At 41.5% G+C, this 18260-nt stretch overlaps 1 protein-coding gene across 2 annotated transcripts; it reads right to left on the reverse strand.

Moving 5' to 3' along the window:
- Nucleotides 1-4336: 4336 nt before the first annotated feature.
- VGLL1 (vestigial like family member 1) lies at nt 4337-18247 on the reverse strand. Of its 2 annotated transcripts, none has more exons than XM_082771155.1 (7): nt 18040-18247; nt 13902-14018; nt 11091-11155; nt 10063-10292; nt 9052-9471; nt 6993-7058; nt 4337-6146 (listed from the first exon to the last, which is right to left on the reverse strand). In XM_082771155.1, exons 4-7 carry the CDS (start codon nt 10271-10273, stop codon nt 6106-6108), a joined length of 738 nt encoding a protein of 245 aa, XP_082627281.1. In that variant the 5' UTR covers nt 10274-10292; nt 11091-11155; nt 13902-14018; nt 18040-18247; the 3' UTR covers nt 4337-6105. The 2 variants fall into 2 exon arrangements, with proteins under 2 accessions (XP_082627281.1, XP_082627282.1); XM_082771156.1 differs by having other exon boundaries at nt 4340-6146; nt 9052-9468.
- Nucleotides 18248-18260: the final 13 nt, after the last annotated feature.

The raw sequence follows: 18260 nt of genomic DNA on the forward strand, positions 1-18260 counted from the left end.
CAGTTCTCATTAGTCACTGTTAGACAGTTGTTTTGTGCCCTCCGGCCTGTCAGTGTGGGAAAAATGCCTAAGAAAGCTTAGCCTGACAGCCTGCTGCAGAGCCGGCAGTGCGAGCGCCCCGCAGAGCTATTCCAGAGCTCGTTCCCAGACAGTTATTTCTCACCAGTGTTTCCAGGCTGCTTTCCTGTGTGAGGAACAAGAAGGAAGAACTATTTTTTGGGGTACCAATACAAGCCTGCAGGCAGACACTGGGTTTCTAAGCAGGGACCGCTGCAGCGAAGCAGAGATGGCACCAGGCAATTACCTATGTACCCAGTGATTGTGCCCAGATATAAGACGTGTAAGAGGTGGCAGAATTCACACCCCCAATAAGGGAGAGCCCCAGAATCAGACACCTGCATCTCAGGAATGCTCCTCACACACCCCAAAGCTAGCAAAGCATCCTGCTGGGATGCATGTGGTGACTGCTCACCCACGAACAGGGTACCTCTGCTTGCGTCCACGCTTGGGCAGGACAACCCAAATCACCTAGGGCAGGCATTTGGCAATCGTTTCATGCTCCGTCAGCAAACAGGGAGATCAATGAGTGGGTGCTTGGAGTCTTCATACAGCAAACTGGAAACAGCCCCTGCCCCTCCTGCCCCAGCCCTTTTACTCAGTGTAAATCACGCACGGTCCTGCTACCTGCAACACCCTGTGCTCCTTGATGCTGTGCCTCTAGCAAGGACCTTTGTGATTCATGAGCAAAATCATGCCTAGCTGCTCTTTGCATGCTTCCAGTCAGCACCTATCGCCAACACCTTAGGAGGGGAAAAGAGTATTTGATGCTAAACTCTTCTTAAAATGTGGAGCTAAGCTAGCATCAACAGGTAATGCATGGTGGATGGAACTGTTAGTATAACATGGCTTAAATGCCTCAGTTATGCAGTAGCTTGACTGAAGTCAGGATTTTTTCCTTAAAATCTACTTATTCTATGTTTTAAAACCTCCTTTATGCATCAAAAAGTCCAGCTGGAGTACTAATCTAATTACCCATCATTTTTAATTAGCCCTGGTGTTTTTCTCTGGAGCGAGTTGAGCTCAGTACCCAGATTGCACACAACGTTCCTCACCCTGGTGAGCTGCACATGGTGACGTCTGTTAAATATCATTTATCCGGCACTCTCTTGAGAATTGATAATATCTAGGTAGTTCACAAGAAGCGATATTTGTCCTTCCTGCCTTCCTGAGAAGATCCAGACCTGATGTTTCTGGTTACACCATACTCCTACACAACACTGTAAAAATCCAGAGGTCCTGGTCTCCAGAGCCACCGCCAGAACCAGCTGGACATGGAGGCTGCTCTGTGGGACCAGGAGCTGGATAGGGTCTGTGAAGCCTGTGGATGAACAGAGAGTTGCTCTGCCAAGATTGTGTCATGCTGCCTTTTGTTGTGCTTCCCCAAATTTTGTTCTCCTTCAAGTGTCTCTATCCAAGAGAAAAAACTTTTGGGGTCTCTTCATAATTACTGAAGAGGACAAGGGACTTTTAGGATGTGGTTTACCTGATCAGTTTTATACTTCAGGGTGGGATGTTCAGGCCTACAAACTCTTTTTGTCTGCACTGTCTGTAAAGAGACCTTAGAGAGATTCCACTGTCTGTCTACATGGCTAGATATGTATGGAGAAACAATCAAGACAAAGAGGAAGAAAGCAAAGCTTTCATAGGAACCAATCTTTAAAGAGCAAGAGAGAGTTAATCACATGAAAGGCCAAAAAAAGGTGTTATCCTTTGACTGCATCTTCCAGTGGTATCTGCAATAGTGTGGACCAAATTAGCTTCAGCAAGGATACAAGACAGGTAGGCAAGGCAAAGGGACAGAACAACAAGGAACAGAAAAAGAAGGAGAAAAGTTGTTTAAGTAATTGGTGGAAAACTCCTTTGTAGCAATGCACTGTGGTGGAGGCTCTGGGATGGACAGGGACCTGCTCCTTAACATAGAGGCAATGCCTTCTGAGCACAAGGACTCTGCTGAGCCCTGGGTGCAGCCACCACCAATGCACACCGAGTACTTCTCCCCAGCAGGGCCAGCACTCACAGACGGCCAGACACAGGAGGCAGCTTGCGACAGCTGCGACAGCCCAGGATTATTCTAGGCTGTGCTCAATTACAAGAGACACCCTTTGGGCGTTCAGTACATTCAGTTTCCTTCGATCCACTCAATTTGTTTTTCCAGCTGGCAGAGGGATTTACCTAGAGTAACATTTCTCTTTGGTAAATACATGGCTTTGTGAGCTAATGCAAGAGGTTTATAACGCTGAGCATAGAAACCTTTAATCCTGGTGGCTGGGAGAGGGTTGTTACTTTATGCCTCACCCAGGCAGAAAGGTAGTCTGTAGGAAGTGTACAAAGCATTGTTTGTTCCTGTTTATGTTACCTTGCCCATTACCTAGCACTTGCCAGGTGAATAAAGACATGAGGAAAACACAGCTCGCTCTGCTCAGGCTGAAACCCAGAGTCTGCAAAGCCCAGGCTGAGAGAGCCTGTGATGGAGATGCAAGAGCACAGGATGATGCAAACCTTTGCACTTTCCTGTGAGCATGAGCTGGGTGCTCTTCTGCACAACCAGGACAGGTCTGCACCACTTCCCCTGCGCCTTAGAACCCGAAAAACCCATGGAGTGATGGAACCTGACCACATGGAGACAGCTCAAAGACCTCAGGTCAGCCTGGGGACAGCAGCGCTGCAGGAAGCTGGCACGCTGAGGGGCACTGTGGCTGCTGACAAGCAATGCAGCAGGAGTCGCAGTGGCTCAGCAGGGATGGGGTGCGCTCTTCATGCCATGCTTTGGGGACTGCCCCGTCTCAGCTGGCTCTTATCCAGCTCCAGCCAGCCAGGTCTGCCCCAGCTGCAGCCACGCAAAAGCCCCAGGAGCAGCAGGGCCCCACACTGCTGCCACCCCCCCACAATTGCACCTTTGCACCTCTTCAGCAAAGAAACCACGATATCTGGATGATGCGACCACAGCCGAGCTGCTTGCACAGCAGCACTGTCACTGAGGTGACACACAGCCCTCCGAAACGGCATGTGATACCAAAACAGGGAACAAGTCCCAGCACCCAGCCCCTGAGGCACTAAAACCAACAGCCTGCAGCGCTTCCCTGCTGAAACCCTCCAAGATAGAAGAGAAGGCAGGGGAGAGCTCTCTGGATCACTTGGAAATGGCACGAGAGGAGGCAGCCCTTCAGAGCGCCACACACAGGGCTCGGCTCAGCCGCCATTTTCCTGGTAGCTTCTGGGCACAGGAGCTCACCTACCCCATATTTGCAAGTGAAGATGAAAGCCTCTGTTCACATCACAAGATTTTCCTACCCTTGCTTTCTCTCTCCATGCTGGGGGAGGGAGGATGCCATAAATTCACTGTTCTCTTCCCAAAACTGCTTGTTTTCTTTGATGCTTGGAGAGTTTTTTCTTGATAAAAAAAAAATGGAAACCTACCACCACTCGTTTCCTGACCTTTGTAGCAGTGTAGCTGTCTGAACTAAAGGTGTGAGACATGCCAGGCCTGCTCTGGCCAGAGCTTGTCCTTCCCCCAAGACTCAGAGCTGCTCAACAGGAGCAGGGCTGCTTGGTGGAGAGCTTTAAAATCAATAAGATGGCTGTGGCCAAGTCACCTGGTAGCATTCCTGCCTTATTTTTCTTTTCTTTTCTTTTTTTTTTTTTTTTAACCTTTAGGTTTTTCTTTAATAGTGAAAGAATTGTTCCTGTTTGTCACCACAGTCCATGACTATTTTTAACGCTGCTCACAAGTGACTAAAGCAGGGTGGAGCAGCTAAGCCAGTCACGCTGCTCCCAGCCACCCACAAAGTTTATCTGACCATCAGAGCAGGAGCTGGAATGTGGCCACCTGTCCCTGCAAATGTCTGTGTCCAGGGACATGCATGGTTAAAAGGTGCAACAGTTCTGCTGGCTTATTAAAAAAAAAAAAAAAAAAAAAAAAAAAAAAAAAGGCCATACTCCCCACAGGATATGTGTATCAAATATACTTGCATACTTGCAAGAGATAGATGATTTCTCTCAGTGTTCATACTCACAGAGCACATAGTTCTCATCTCAGCTGCCCCAATCATCACAAAAAGAAGGAAGGAAAGCCATCCATTCAAAGAAAATAATCCTGGGCTGGAGCAGAATGCTGTGAGCTTACACACTACCCAAATGAAGGCAAATAGCTGTTTCCTACAGGGTCAGTAAATTACCAGAAAATGTAATGCCCAGGCCACATTTGTCCTTCTGTCCTTTGGAGCAGTCTCTGCAGAGATGCATGAGCATGCAGGGAGGCGGAAGCTGCTGAAATGGGCACAGACCAAGCATCCCTTCTCCTCCCATCACCACAGTGATTGCTGCATTCAGAGTGGGAACCGAAAATAAACGTGGGAAGCGCCAGATGGTAGCTGCTGAATGCAGGGTGCTGCTTGCCAAGCCCTTCTGAGCAAAAGAGCACCCATTCTGAATGGGAATGAAGATGCTGTCATCAGAGCATAACAGCAGTGTGAGAGCATCAGGGACACGTCGCAAGGCTGAGCAGAAAAGCAAGAAACAGTACATTCTGGACAAACAATATTGTCGAGGAAGAAATAATATATATTGTAGGCTTTTTATAAATAAGATACCCTCAGGCTGGCCAGGCACTTGCTCTCTTTTGCCAGGTCTGCTGCACAGGGGCAGGACGACAACATTGCCAGGCATTGCAGCAATAGCTTGAAGCATTCTGGTGTCAAGGCAGAAGCACTGATGTCTCACGTCCTTGCAATAAGAGACATGCATTTAAAAAAACATTTCCACCCCCAACTCCCTCCACACACACTTTGTCTGGCTCTAGGTGGTTGGCTCACCAGAAATACTGACTTAATAGTTCACCTTGAATATTTTTTTCTGTGACATGCACAGGACCAAATTGTTTCAAGAAGCATTAAACTTTAAAGGCATTTAAATATATTGTTATATGTCTTTACAGACCTTAGGGATAAATCATTTCAGCATTTTCTTTTAGGGGGGATGGCAGAGGCAGACAAAAATTTTAAAGAAATAACTTCAATGGAATTACAACACAAATTGGTAAGGGAGATGTAGAGAGTACAGTGCAGAAATCTTTGCTTTGACTCATAGAGGAAGCCAGATTATTTTACCATGTAGCCTTAAAAAACTGGGAAAGGTGGATGTAATAACAAAAGAACTAATTGGAAATGTATTAGTAAAGTTAAAAGAGAAGAAAGGCAATTTTGAAAAAAAAAAAAAAATATATATATATATATATCAAAAATCACCTTGTTCAGATGGCTGAGCCCTGCAGTATAATTATTAAAAAAAAAAAAATCACACAATTTAGAAAAAAGTTCCTTTTTACCTGCAGAGAGGCTGGGAAAATAAAACATTCCCAGCTCCAGCTTTTTGCTCATAGTAGGATTTTAATCACATCCAATGATTTCTAGATTTCTTTCCAGATCTACAGTTAAATTATTGTTTTCCAGAAAATTATACATTATGAGGGCAAAACACAGCCTTCATGCATAAGCTTATGTAGTTTCTGAAGAATGTCTCCGTGAATTGCATTTGTGGCCACAAATTATCATATTTATATTTTGGGAAGTGCAGTAATGTACTTCTCTGGTGGCCTGTGGTTGTCTTGAAGTCTTGCAAAGGGAGCCCACAGTCTAATACTATTTTAAACACTATGGAGATATCAAATCAAGATAAGAAGTTGCAGCAATGAATTTATATTAATTGCATCCCTCCAAGATAGAATTGTGCTTCTTATCAAGAATGAATAAAAAGTGCTGAAAGTCCTTTCAGAGAGGTTTAAGTGTAAAAAGCCGTAAGTAGACAACATTTCTTCACAACAAACAGTCTGTTAGGTTCAATATGTTCAATACCACAACCATCAGAAATTATTTACTGAATAGAGAAAGATTTTTCATTCCTAAAATAGTAAATAGTATGTGTATTCTTCCATCTGAAAGAAAAAGCATGGCATAGCTGCAGTTCATTTCTTCTTGATTCACAGTTGCAAATAATAAAAGTTCATGGCAAGAACTTTCTCTGTCAGAATAAAGTAGAAACGTCCTGTTGCTAGAAGTACAAATCCCGTCTTCTGTCATGAATCTGAATACCTGAAAGACATAGCATTATCAGGACTGTCGAACAGCATAGTCCATGCAAACCCTTAGGATGTTGTGCAAACAAAATTGCACCTTTTGGTCTTCTCTGATGCAAGAGGGCACTTACTAGAATAACCAGAATGACCCATCCAAGGTCTCCCCAAAACATTGCACATCAAAGAACCAGCATCAGGGTAACCTCCCAGATACAGGATACAGACCAAAGAACAACACAGAAGCCCAAATACTTTGGGAATAATTTTGTAGAACTACCCTCCTAGCAGTGTTGTAGGTTTGCTGGTGAAAAATGGACCAGAGCTAGCACACAGGTCAAACAGGGAGCTCAGCATGACCTGGATGCTTGAGATACAAAGCAAAGAGCAGCCTGCTGCAAAGCCACAAACTCCACAGCTACACCTCAACACCCCTAGAGACACACAACAAACATAAGTCCTACAGAAAGATGTAGCATAAACTGTGCCTCACCAGCAGGGAAGACAGTACATTTCTTCAGCTAAGATTATGACAAATCCACCGCATTACATTTGGCATCTTTCTGGGATTTGAAACTTGGACAGGTAGTGAAAAATAGGCATGTTGTGAAGTGGCAGTCTGATGCTACAACAACAAAAACTAAGGTAGATGTGATTTTTCTAACTTCATCTCATTTTAACAGAATGTTTTCCCTCTTTCTGGTTAATGTAATTTTAGGAGGTAGTATCTCTGAGGGAAAGGCAAATTTTGAAATACAGTCTGGAAGTAAACAAAACCAGCTTTAATCCTTTGTGCATAAGAAAGGCAACTATCCTTTACAAGTGAGCATTAATTTGTTCCAAACCTGCTAGTTTCATTACTCACCTGCAGTGGCATGGCTTGCACTTGTACTGGGATTTTCTGAGCCCTGGTAAGAGTTTGCTTTCCTGTCTTAAAAGAAGAAAAGAAAAATACTGGAGATGAGCAGAGATTCAGCATAGAGCTAAAAGTAGGAAGCAGTTCCTAAAGAAACCTTGTGCTTTTGCAGCCCAGCCTATAGCACAGGTGCTGGGGAGCTCTGTGCTGTCTGGCACAGAAATATACACTTCCATAAATATAAATATCAGCTGTTCTTAAACATGACACAGCGCAATGAGGAGTATATCTAACAGAGCCAAGAAACAGGGACTCTGACAGCCAGACTAGATGCATACATCCAAGGAACTTGCCAAAGGCTCCCTGTGAGCACAGGCCAGTTGCTTATCTATTATTTTTGGTTTGCTCGATAAGCACATGTACAGCGTTACACAGGTGGTGTTATGAGGCTCCCCAAACATTCAGAAAGGCCTTGCGAACATGCCTAAAGAAAATACATTAATTGCAGGTGGTTGTGGGACATCAAGCAGTTTCATTTCCTTTCTTTTAATTTTTCACTCAATTCCTTTCTGAAATATTGAACTCAAGTTGACCGTTGTTAGTGTTATTTCCCCTTATTGACCCGAGTTTCATGAAACACCTCTTTTTTTTTTTTTTTTTTTTTTTGGAGGAGTCAGTTCCTCAGGCTCGAAAACCTTGGTAGGCTCACATTGCCCCCTTGGGGAAGAGAGCACCTACCCGTGTTCTTAAATGAAGTCCTAGAAACCCAGACAGTGTCTTTAAAGCAATTAGACTGTCCCTTAATAGCTGAAAAAAGTCTAGTATGCATGCCTGTGAAACACATACGTATAGTTTCAGCTAAATCTATATAGGTACCTATCATGAGCAGAAAATTTGCATTTTCCATGCATGGGTAGGCATGCATTAGGCACTCTAGTAGGAATAAGTTAGCAACACAACTACAGCTGGGGTCCTTATAACAACAAAGCTTTGGTGTAGCCTCAAAAGAGGAGCTGCGGACCAGACCACATGCAGATATAAACAATACTTTTAGCTCATGTCCTGCCAAATTCCTGCTGATGCAGATTAGAAACTGGGTAACCAGTAGGTGTTTTGCAGCTGGTTATTTTTCAAAACCAAAGGCTCGTGATCACTTCTTCACACGCCTGGTCCTTTTTATCTAGAAGCACCAGGTAGCACGTGCTGTTTTTTTCTAGCAGACTCCCTAAACAATTTCACAACCCACTTTCTGGGAAGCCAGTGCCAAGCTGCCATCCGTGAACGCCCAGGAGCAGCAATGCAGCTGTACCTTAGCTGAGCACCCAGGCTCCAGCCAGGAAGCTTGGTCACAGAAAACTTCTCAAATGCAGAAATTATTCACAAGAGAGCAATGCCATTCAGCAGCCCCAGGTGCTGTAGGTACGTAAGCGCCTAGGAAATGGACTTTAGTCCTGATGCACATCAGGATTGTGATTCCTATTAATTGTTAATAATAAATAAAACAATCTTTGCAACTCTGGTGTGAACTGCTTTAGGATTGGAAACTCTACTGCAGAGAGCAGTCTTAGCCTTTCTCTCTCTCGCACACACACAGGGCAGCACAGCTTCATGGAAGAGAGCCATTAGCCATGAGGTGAGGCAAGGCTGGCCCACCAGCCCCCCTGCCCACATCCTTCCAGCTGCAGATTGAGACTAGGGAAGGGAGAGAAACACCCAGCCTTTCTGATAAGGGCTGCAATTTCACATCTCGTGTTCACAGCATCATTAATGCCACGAGTAGTAAGTTAGTTGCTCAGGGCTCTTACCTAGGCACCCCTTTCTAATAATATGGGAGCATCAGTGCCACCATGCCTGTTACCTACAGGCTAGAGATCTTGATAGCATATGGGTAATATCTATATTCATTTAAGTGAAGTGCCACAGTACTCAGCAATGGTTATCTACTGAAAACTATTTCTATGAGCCAGGCTGAAGAAGTCTCAGATTTTAGCAGTTTTGGGGCAGACTGTGTTATTTTGTCTCTTTACATAAGTTGCCATCAAAGAATAAAGCGATAGTATTTCCTTACCTCCCCCAGGAACTGAACTTTGACTTATATTTTGTAATCCAGTAGGTCCAGTCATACAAGCAGGACTTGAGTGTTGCTTCATGGTACATTCTTGCATGGATGTTAGGCACCTTTCCTGTTGCAGAAGACCAAGAAGAGAACCGTATTTCCTGTCAGAGATCGGTTCATCTACCACGTGCAGGTCAGGCAAGGCATGATGATACACCGAACTGGTAAGAGCGGGAGTACCGATCGAAGGGAAGGGCCACAGATCTGCAGGTTGAGTTGGATGACTCCGCAGAGCTGATGGCTGGTACTGGCCTGCCATACCAGCAGCAGAAAAATTCAGACCAGAGTTTGACATGCTTGTAGCAGAAGATGAAGGATATGGTTTGGAGCAATGTGAAGAGAAATTCCATTGATGGGGAGACATGCTATCTACTTAAAAAGAGAAAGAAAGCATCTGAAGTCTCATCAATTCCTGCTTTTTTTCCCCCCAAGGCAAATTCCAACGTATTTCTAAGGAAACACTCCTAGACTGCATATTCATTTTTACTGAAATTATATATTCAGTTTTAGTGCTGCCTATCTTAAAAATTAATAATAAATTAATACCAAAAGCAGGCTAAATCACCACCACTTATGCTTTCAAATTAATATTATACTTTTTTTTTTTTTTTTTTATTACAGGCCATTGGCATAGACCAAGTTTTAACACTTGCAAGCTTAGACAAATCTCTTTTTGCAAAAGACAACAAATTAAGCCATAATGCACTTACTGCATCTGACAGTGACAGAAGCTGGAAAATGAGGACCTGGTCTTGCCAGCAAGCCCATGCAGAGTTTGGGAAGTATCCCAGCAAAGAGAGGGATTTATCCAGGAAGTCTCTGCTCCATAAACCAGTGCTTTCAAAGCATGATTTTGCTGCTATTTGCACACAGTTCCAAACTATTCATCGACAAGGTATGCATGAGAAAACACAGCACATTGCATCTTATATTTCTTAGTGAGAGCTAGTCACCCCGGCTCACCGTTCTTCAGGACAACAGTCTCGCTCTTGTGCTTCATGCTCAGGTCTTGTGGGTTCTTGGCACCACTTAGAGCTCTAGAAAAATGTTCATCTACCACGCTGTTAATATCCCCTTGGAAATATGTAAACACGACACTCTGAGACCCCCATTCTGTTTTCACGGGTTCTTTGCTTTTACATGGCTTTGGAGAGAGCTTCCTTGTTTCCTCCATTTTCAATAACGAGCAGCTCCTGCCAAAAAAAATAGAGTGGTACAAGAAGTACTATTCAACTTACATCACACAGCCAGCATGAGCCCATCTTCCTCCTGAAACTGGTAGTGCCAGAAGAACTGCTGCTGGTAAAATGAGATCCTTTATCTGGGTTTCTGCCCTTGTCACTCACCTTTTCTTTCTGATTTCCTTAATATATCCTCCTAATGCAAAATACTTCAGGAACATAACAAAAGGAGAAATCTTTCATTAAATATGCATCACATTTTTCAGAATCATGATGGAAATGCATTTGTCCCAATCAGATAAATTGAGTTATACTTATCTAACTCACTCAAAACGGCATCTTTTGCTGCTGAACTTTATGTTTGATATCACTATGCAATATATAACGTTATTAAGGGATAGTGCATCTTGAAAGCAGTAAATGGACCTAGTGGGGATCAGTATCATATGAGTTACTGGTTAATGCCATAGCACAGGCTCTGTTGCAGAATAAAATGGACACTTCTGTCCACCAGCTGCTGTTTCTCACCCTGCCTTCATCTTTATAACCCTGGGCCTAGAATATGGTACTGTGCAAAAATACCCTGAGGATGGAACGATACTAAAGGAACTGTAGCACTCCAACAAGTAAATTAGACAAAATACAGAGGTGACAGTAGCTGTGGATGACATTCAGGATGAGTGTATCAAAATGCTTTATTCAATTCTGTTTTCTGCATTGTTCAAAAAGTATATTGATAAAGTGAAAAAAAAAATTAAAAAAAAAGACTAATTGAAGCTTAAAATAATAAATTAAAATAAGGGAAAGTACCTTGATGACTTGTCAGCGCACACCTCCACAAGGAAAAGATTTTTGTGAGTAGTTGTTTGCTTCACCTGTTAGACAGACAGACACACTCAACTTCAAATTAAAATAATAAAAAAAAGCCTTTTAAAACTTATTTACTATATTTTTTTTTTCGGGGGGGGGGGGGGGGGGGGGGGGGGGGTTGGGGAACAACTTACCTAGAAAGGCAGTGGGTCTGACAGTTGCTTTAAGCTTTGGTAGCAAGACTGATAAAATATGCTGTAGCTCAACCAGAAATTAAGGATTTAAGGCAGAAATTACTCTAAAATCTTTTGCAGGAAGTCAACAGAAGACTGTAAGACTCCTTTTTGTTCTCCTTAAAATCTTTGCTGCCAGATATGGTAAGAGTAGGGCAAGGAACATCTCCGCTTGCACTGGGAAAACCTCGTTTTTATGCATTTGTGCAGTTTCTGGCCGCAGGGGAGCTAGTTCTATAGCCAGACCTCGCAAATTCTGCTGTAATCAAAATCATATTTAGCAGTGCTCATACTATGAATGCAGTGAGAAATGCCTGCTGTTTCTATTCAGTTTTTCAGTCCCACTGTCAGCTCATCACATGGCATAGTATAATTGATTGACCTTGGTAGCAATAAGGAGGCTGCTATTTTTCAGACACCAGGGAAACCTTTGGTCAATCATGCAAAACCTAAAGAATCATAGGATTTGTGTTTCAATCCACCTAACCCTGCAATGGGAAGCATTGATTAGCCCAATCCTATATATTTATGATATTTCTTTTCTAATAAACCCTCTCAATCCTCAGAGGTTTCCCAACAAACATTGGGTTCATCTGTGTGTCTGAAGTATCTGCAATGGCTGTCTCCAATTGTTTGTATTTTTTACACATGAAAAGACCATTCAGGCTGCAAAGTCAAGTACTCAGACATTAGGAAATGTGGGATTAACATTATCCAGCCATAATCCACCCCCCTTTTCATGACTAATCCTTACAATCCGATCCTTAATTATATATGTCATTTTAATCTAGTCACCCAACCCCCAAAGCTGAGGGGGAGCCTATTTCTTCCCCTTATCCTTTTTTTTTTTTTTTTTTTTCTCTTTCCACTGCCCCCTCCCCAGACATTTAAACTCTCCCAACTCCTGCACTCCCTTCATCTATAGAATTCTCATCCACATTTACCGTTCGCTTTCACATCTGGTTTTGGGTGTTAACTCTTCCTCCCCCCTATACTCTGTTCAGTTCTCCCCCTCATCATGGTCCCTCCCACAGCTAGCCTTAATCCCCTCTCAACAGCTACCAATTTGTGTTAAAACTCAAGAGTTCCTCAGTCCTCATTTTAGGATTTCAACTGCTTTGCCTTTCCTGCATCCTTTCCCCAGCACCAGCCTCCAGTCCACCTGACCACAGTGGTGAGGATGGGACACACACAGGTTGGGTACCAGTTAGGAAATGCAAGGAAATACTCCATAACAGTTATCTGATCAGGAAGACAATCTTTCAGAAATTTTAATACTGACCGAACTTTCCCAAATGCAGTGAAGTTAAGCCAAAAACATTCCTCCTGATTTACAGCTACCTTCCCAAGGCATATGAGGGGAACAGGAACTAGCACACCTCAGCCAAACAACTAGTTTAAGCACAAGGACAGGCACTACTTTTCTTCAGCCTTGTTTTAGAAAGCAGCACACTATTTAGCTTATGAAACTTTCTGGTTGCTCAGCTGGAGGCTGATGCTTGCCATGGAAAATTCCAACCCGAGCGGTGAAAGTTTGGCAAAGTCATCAGCAACCATATGGCTCGAGAGAGGGTTGGGAAAGATCAGATGATCTCGACAGCAAGCTCCAAACCAGCTCCTCTTACACTGCTCCAACTACACATCAGCATACAATTTACAAGGCATTAGCTGTGGCCCAGAGGACCATTTCTCTTGTTCCTCACACACTGCAAGCCAGCCATTGTGTCTTTATACCACTTTATTAACATGTTTAAGTTGCTCATGACATTAATTGTAAGCTCCTTTGGCACCATTTATTGGCACGTAGCAGCTGTTAACGCTTGTGTGAACTGAGACAACAGTACAGTTACAACACTAGGAAAAAAAATAGGCTGATAAAAGAAATAAATCACCAATCTTGCTTTCACATTCCTCTTAAAAATCTTCTGGGTTTTCTAACAAATAGTCATACGAATGCTGGATATAACCTGTTTCCTCAGTCCTCTCAGGGCACATGGAGTCCAATGACATGAGAGTCAGGACTTAGGTTTTGGAGCACTGTGGTCTCCATTACCTGAACATCTCGCTCTTCTATCTTCTGGCAGGAAGACTGGAAAAAAGGCAGAACTCCTTCCAGTCTGCTTGCCACAAACTGCTGCCAAAATATAGTAGAAGTGGAGCTCAGGATGAACAGACTCAGCTAGCCTTATGTTGCTCTCAGAATGAGTGGATTATGGCAAAACAGTGCAAGTAATTGTCTAAGTTATTCGCTCTTCAGCAGACAAGGCTACATGGTAAACAGGCTTAAGAGATGTGGTTGTTGACTGCTCACCGCAAGTGACAACACTTTGTTTCTCACATTTCCAGCCCGTGTCTGTGCTACTGATTTCCCATCACTATAGCTTCAGATAGGGAACTCTTTGCTATTTCGCACTGCCTGAATCAGTCTTAAAAATAAAAACAAAAAAAATTCCCACTTTCCAAGTGCTGAGCAGTAATTCAGCAAGCAAACATTCTCCTTCATTAAGTGTCTTTCAAATAAAGGGGCATTTGAGAAAGCCAGTGAACATGCATTGAAGTTATCATTAAATTCTCATACCTTAACTCACTGTCACGAGCTCTGGCACACCGGTAAGATTTTCTCCTTGCGGGGTGGTCATACTGTGTCCAGCAGCTTGCGATCCTTCCCCTGTACAGCTATATACACAGGCAGCGACTGCAGGAGGAGACAAGCAACGTTCATGAACTCCCTACATGCTTTCTAGCCTCTAGCTGTGACTGAACTAGGCGTTTCCCTCAGCCTATCTACTAAGAATGCATGAAATGCACTCCAACAAGTCAACCAGGTTAGGAGGTTTCAGGAATGAGGAAAATAGGATTGTAAGCAGGGCTTTTTTCATGACAATGTACACAATCAAGACGACAGTGTCTGGACCTCAGAAGAGTTTAGAATAAAGTGATAAACAAGTTATAGTAAAGAGCCAAGCTGCTTGCTTGGCCAGGGTCAGAAAGGACTTTCCTGTTACAGGTTATATCACATTCAGCATTAAGTGTTTCACTAGAAATGTCTGCAAGGAGATCATCCATCTCCATTCCAGATAAGCTGGCTAACCATTTGTGGTTTATTTATTTATGGATCTCTTTAAATGACTACAGAGATCTTCAGAAAATGAAAATATCAATCTTGTTCTGTAAGTGCTGTAGCAAGAAACCAGTGGGTTTGTTCCATCTTTTGTTTTCATGGTAGGTTTACCAAAATTACCAAATTGCTGCCATTCCAAAAATGTTGCATCAAGGTCAAATTCACCAGTGTCAGCTAGAAAAATACACTGGTGAACTAGTCACCAGACTGGTGACAATACCTTCTCTCTTTCATTCAGTGGCTTAAGAGTTTGTTTACTCACCTAGGCAGAAAGTAGGGCAGTGCAAGACAATTCCCTCTGTAGAAACATGGCACAGAACGGATTCATACATCTCCCAGAACAAGTTAACTATCAGCCAAGTAAGATTTTCCAGGACTGTGCTTAAGTCTTTTGGTTGACACACTCTTCACGTAAACAAATTTCAACCACGAGACAGGCTGGATTTCCAGTGTATCAGCAGGACCAGTGCCCTCAACACCTGAATCACTCTTGGATCCACCTTTCTAAATTCAGTTTTATATTGCAGAGATCATTTCTGCTAAAGCTTTTTTAGACGTTGCTCATGAACTTCCTCTGAGGTTTGTAGTTAAAGCATAGTGGTGTTAGGTGGCATCAATTTATAGCCCCTCAGCAAACACCCTGAAAAATGGTCATGTAAAAGTGAGATTGCTATCCCTGTTTCTTTCCAGTGTATGAACTGAGACAACAGATTACATTTGGCTTTAGCATTCAGAATGTCAAGCTTTCAACAAAATAACAGTTTTGATTTGTGAGAATAATTAAAATAAATCTGGTTGTCCTAACTTGGGGTGGGAGGGAGGTCAGGACATGACCATGGACATACACATCAGAAAAAAAAATCTCAATTACAGCTCTGTGGTTTCTGCAGTTATTCCTCCTGATCATTCTATCTTCAAGCAAGGTCCATAATGCACCAAACCAGGATGAAGTCTGGGGCAAAACCCACAAAGGAGGAAGAAAAAATGTGACCCAGTGTAAGCATTAGCAACTCTAGCAACATCTATGCTCGACTCCAGTTCAAAAGCTCTGGCATGTTAACACACATGCTTTATGAACTGAAATCACTGCCCACCAAATGATACGGTACTTTTTTACCGAGGAAAAAACAAAAGAAATACATTCTCTCAGAACTCATAAGGAAAGACTTTTTGTTCACGAGTTTGTTTATTAAAAAGGTAGTATAAAACACAACCCCTTTAAGAAACAAAATTGAAGACAAATCAAGGGATTTTCAGATGCTTTCACAGGTCTAGAAATTATTCAAATATAATATTTTGAGATGACTTTTTTCTAGAAGGTAACTGAAGATGATCAATTTAACTTATCAAAAGAAAATAACCTGTCAGTAAAATTCCATGTCAACTTAGTGAATTTTAATCTAACAATATACTTTGATATTACAGAATGAGCAAAAAAAAAAAACAAAAACAATCTGCTGCAAAAGATTCCATACTCCTCTAAATATTTTACAGAGTATCATGACAGTAAGACTTCAAGCCCTGTATAATGAGCACTGAAATACACACAAGCCAAATCAACACAAGTACACAACTTACATAGTTATATTGCAGTATGTTTCCTCAAATCAGAGATTTAAAAATCCAATTAAAATCTATAGGTATCTTATCCCCCTCCCCCTTTTTATTTTTTCTTTTAAAGGATTGTTAGGTTATACAGTTCAAGAATTCAGGGTAATGATACTGATTTTTACTGGAAAGTTTAAAGGCAAGTCTGGGTTTCTATGAAGCATCCAATACCTTTAAGTGAATTAAGCTAAATAAACTTGAAATTATGACTAGATTAACCTTAACTGAATAATGACTAGGACATGGTTTAGTTAAAATGCACTGCATTTAACATACTAATGATTTTAAATGAATTGCAATCCCTATACAAAGTGTAAGTTGTATGAAGGACTGAAATTCAATTAAAAAAATAAAGTCAGCAGGAGAAACAGGTAAACATTTTGATGCAAAATGAAACTAACTCTCTTTACAGCTGCATATGCACATTCGAGAACCTGTTGCAACTTCCATGCCTGTTCTTTTGGGGCTTTTTGTTTCTAGATGTCTACCTTGGCCACGCTCCTCAAACACAATCTCTGATGAATACTTTTAATTCCATACAATTACCTTGCCAGCAAACCACTAAATAGTGTTTTGATTGTAAAGCAAACCACAATATGTCTTGAATCTAAGCAACTGATTTTGTACTACATGGTTAGGAAAGTGATCACCTATGCTGAATTACATGGCAGTAACTATTAGTTGATATTCTTTCCCCGTTGTTAGATTTAAATTTGCTTCACATCCAATTTGTCACACCATGCGAATTAGCAGAAACGTGTTTAGTCCAAAACTGAGCAACAATTATCCGCAGAGTGTTTCAACCTGCTGCTAGTTATTGTTTTCATAAAATATTGAGAGGAAGAGACAACTTTTCTTAAGATGAACGTCTCCCTAAAAGGCTAGGGATGAAGAAACATGCAGTACACTGGAACAGAACCCAAGGGCAATTAGAAACTGAGCAAGAAGTTTGATTTTGTTGCTACTGATGAGCAAAACAGATTATAAAGTCAACCCTGCATTCTCAGGGAAGATCCATTTTAGTGAATTTTTTATTTAAGAAAAAAAAATACAGTGAGAACTGGATTGGGGTTTTAACCCTTTACTCATCTATTTATGATAATGCTCAGAGAAAAAAATTAAAAGCAACTCAACTTGTTCAGCTTCCAATTAGTTAAAATTTGGTACTAAACAATATTGCTCTACACCATGAAAATTTTTATAATCTTACTTTAAAAATAGTAATTTTAACTTTTGTGAAAAATGTAATTTATGTTCAGATTAATTTATAAAAGCTTGCATCATTTAGAAAAGGAAATCAGAAGAATTCGGTCTCAATGCTGAAAAGAAAGTCATGGCTGCATTAACCTCTCCATAAGCCATTAAATGCCTTGGTAATTCAATGAATAGTTTATAAAAATACATTGTTACATTTTACTAGGGAATAACAGAGGTAGACAAAAAGAAAATACCAGTTTGAGTGTAACGTCACTTCAGAACAACGTTTTTGTGGAAAAACAGCTTTTATTTCCTTAAGAATCCTAGTTAATAGGAAAGCCAGTAAAGCATTTAGTCTCAGTCTTTGTCAGTGCTCTACTTCAGCATGAAGCCTAGAGGAAAAGGTGAAGCAACTAACATCACATTTTACTTTTGAAACAAGCCAATCAAATTTGTACATCAACCAGAGAGAGGAAGATGACTGCACAAGCAATGATTCTTTATTTTTCAAAAGTCTTTTTTCAAACACTAATACTAACCTTATTTTTCATATTTGATACCATGATAAGGCTTCATAGAACTGTACAATATTTATAACATTTGTCAAATAACTTCCCTATATCAATAGCAATTCCACTGTAAAACAGGTGATTTAACTGTGTAGAGCGTTGCATGACCAGGCTCTCTTAAAAAAAAAAAAAAAAAGCTAACAGAACACAATAGTTTAACAGATCTAAAACTTTGAGTCTAGAAGCTGGAAGAAAAAAAGAGCACTGAAAGCAGTACTCACCACATTAATTTACATTCTTTCTGTGCCAAAGCTCTTTCTGTGCCCTCAGAGGTCTGTGGTGTTGTTTACCAATAAAAATCCCAGGCTGAACAAACAACCCGGAGATGTAATCTGAATATGCCACCACATGCAGCTACATACCAAGCAGTATTTCAGATTCCCTGAACTGTTCAAACACTTGCTTTGCTTAAATGTACAATTCACACTCTTGTAAAGATGAG

Source organism: Aythya marila (assembly GCF_965140915.1).
Source record: "Aythya marila genome assembly, chromosome: 13".
NCBI classification, from domain to species: domain Eukaryota; kingdom Metazoa; phylum Chordata; class Aves; order Anseriformes; family Anatidae; genus Aythya; species Aythya marila.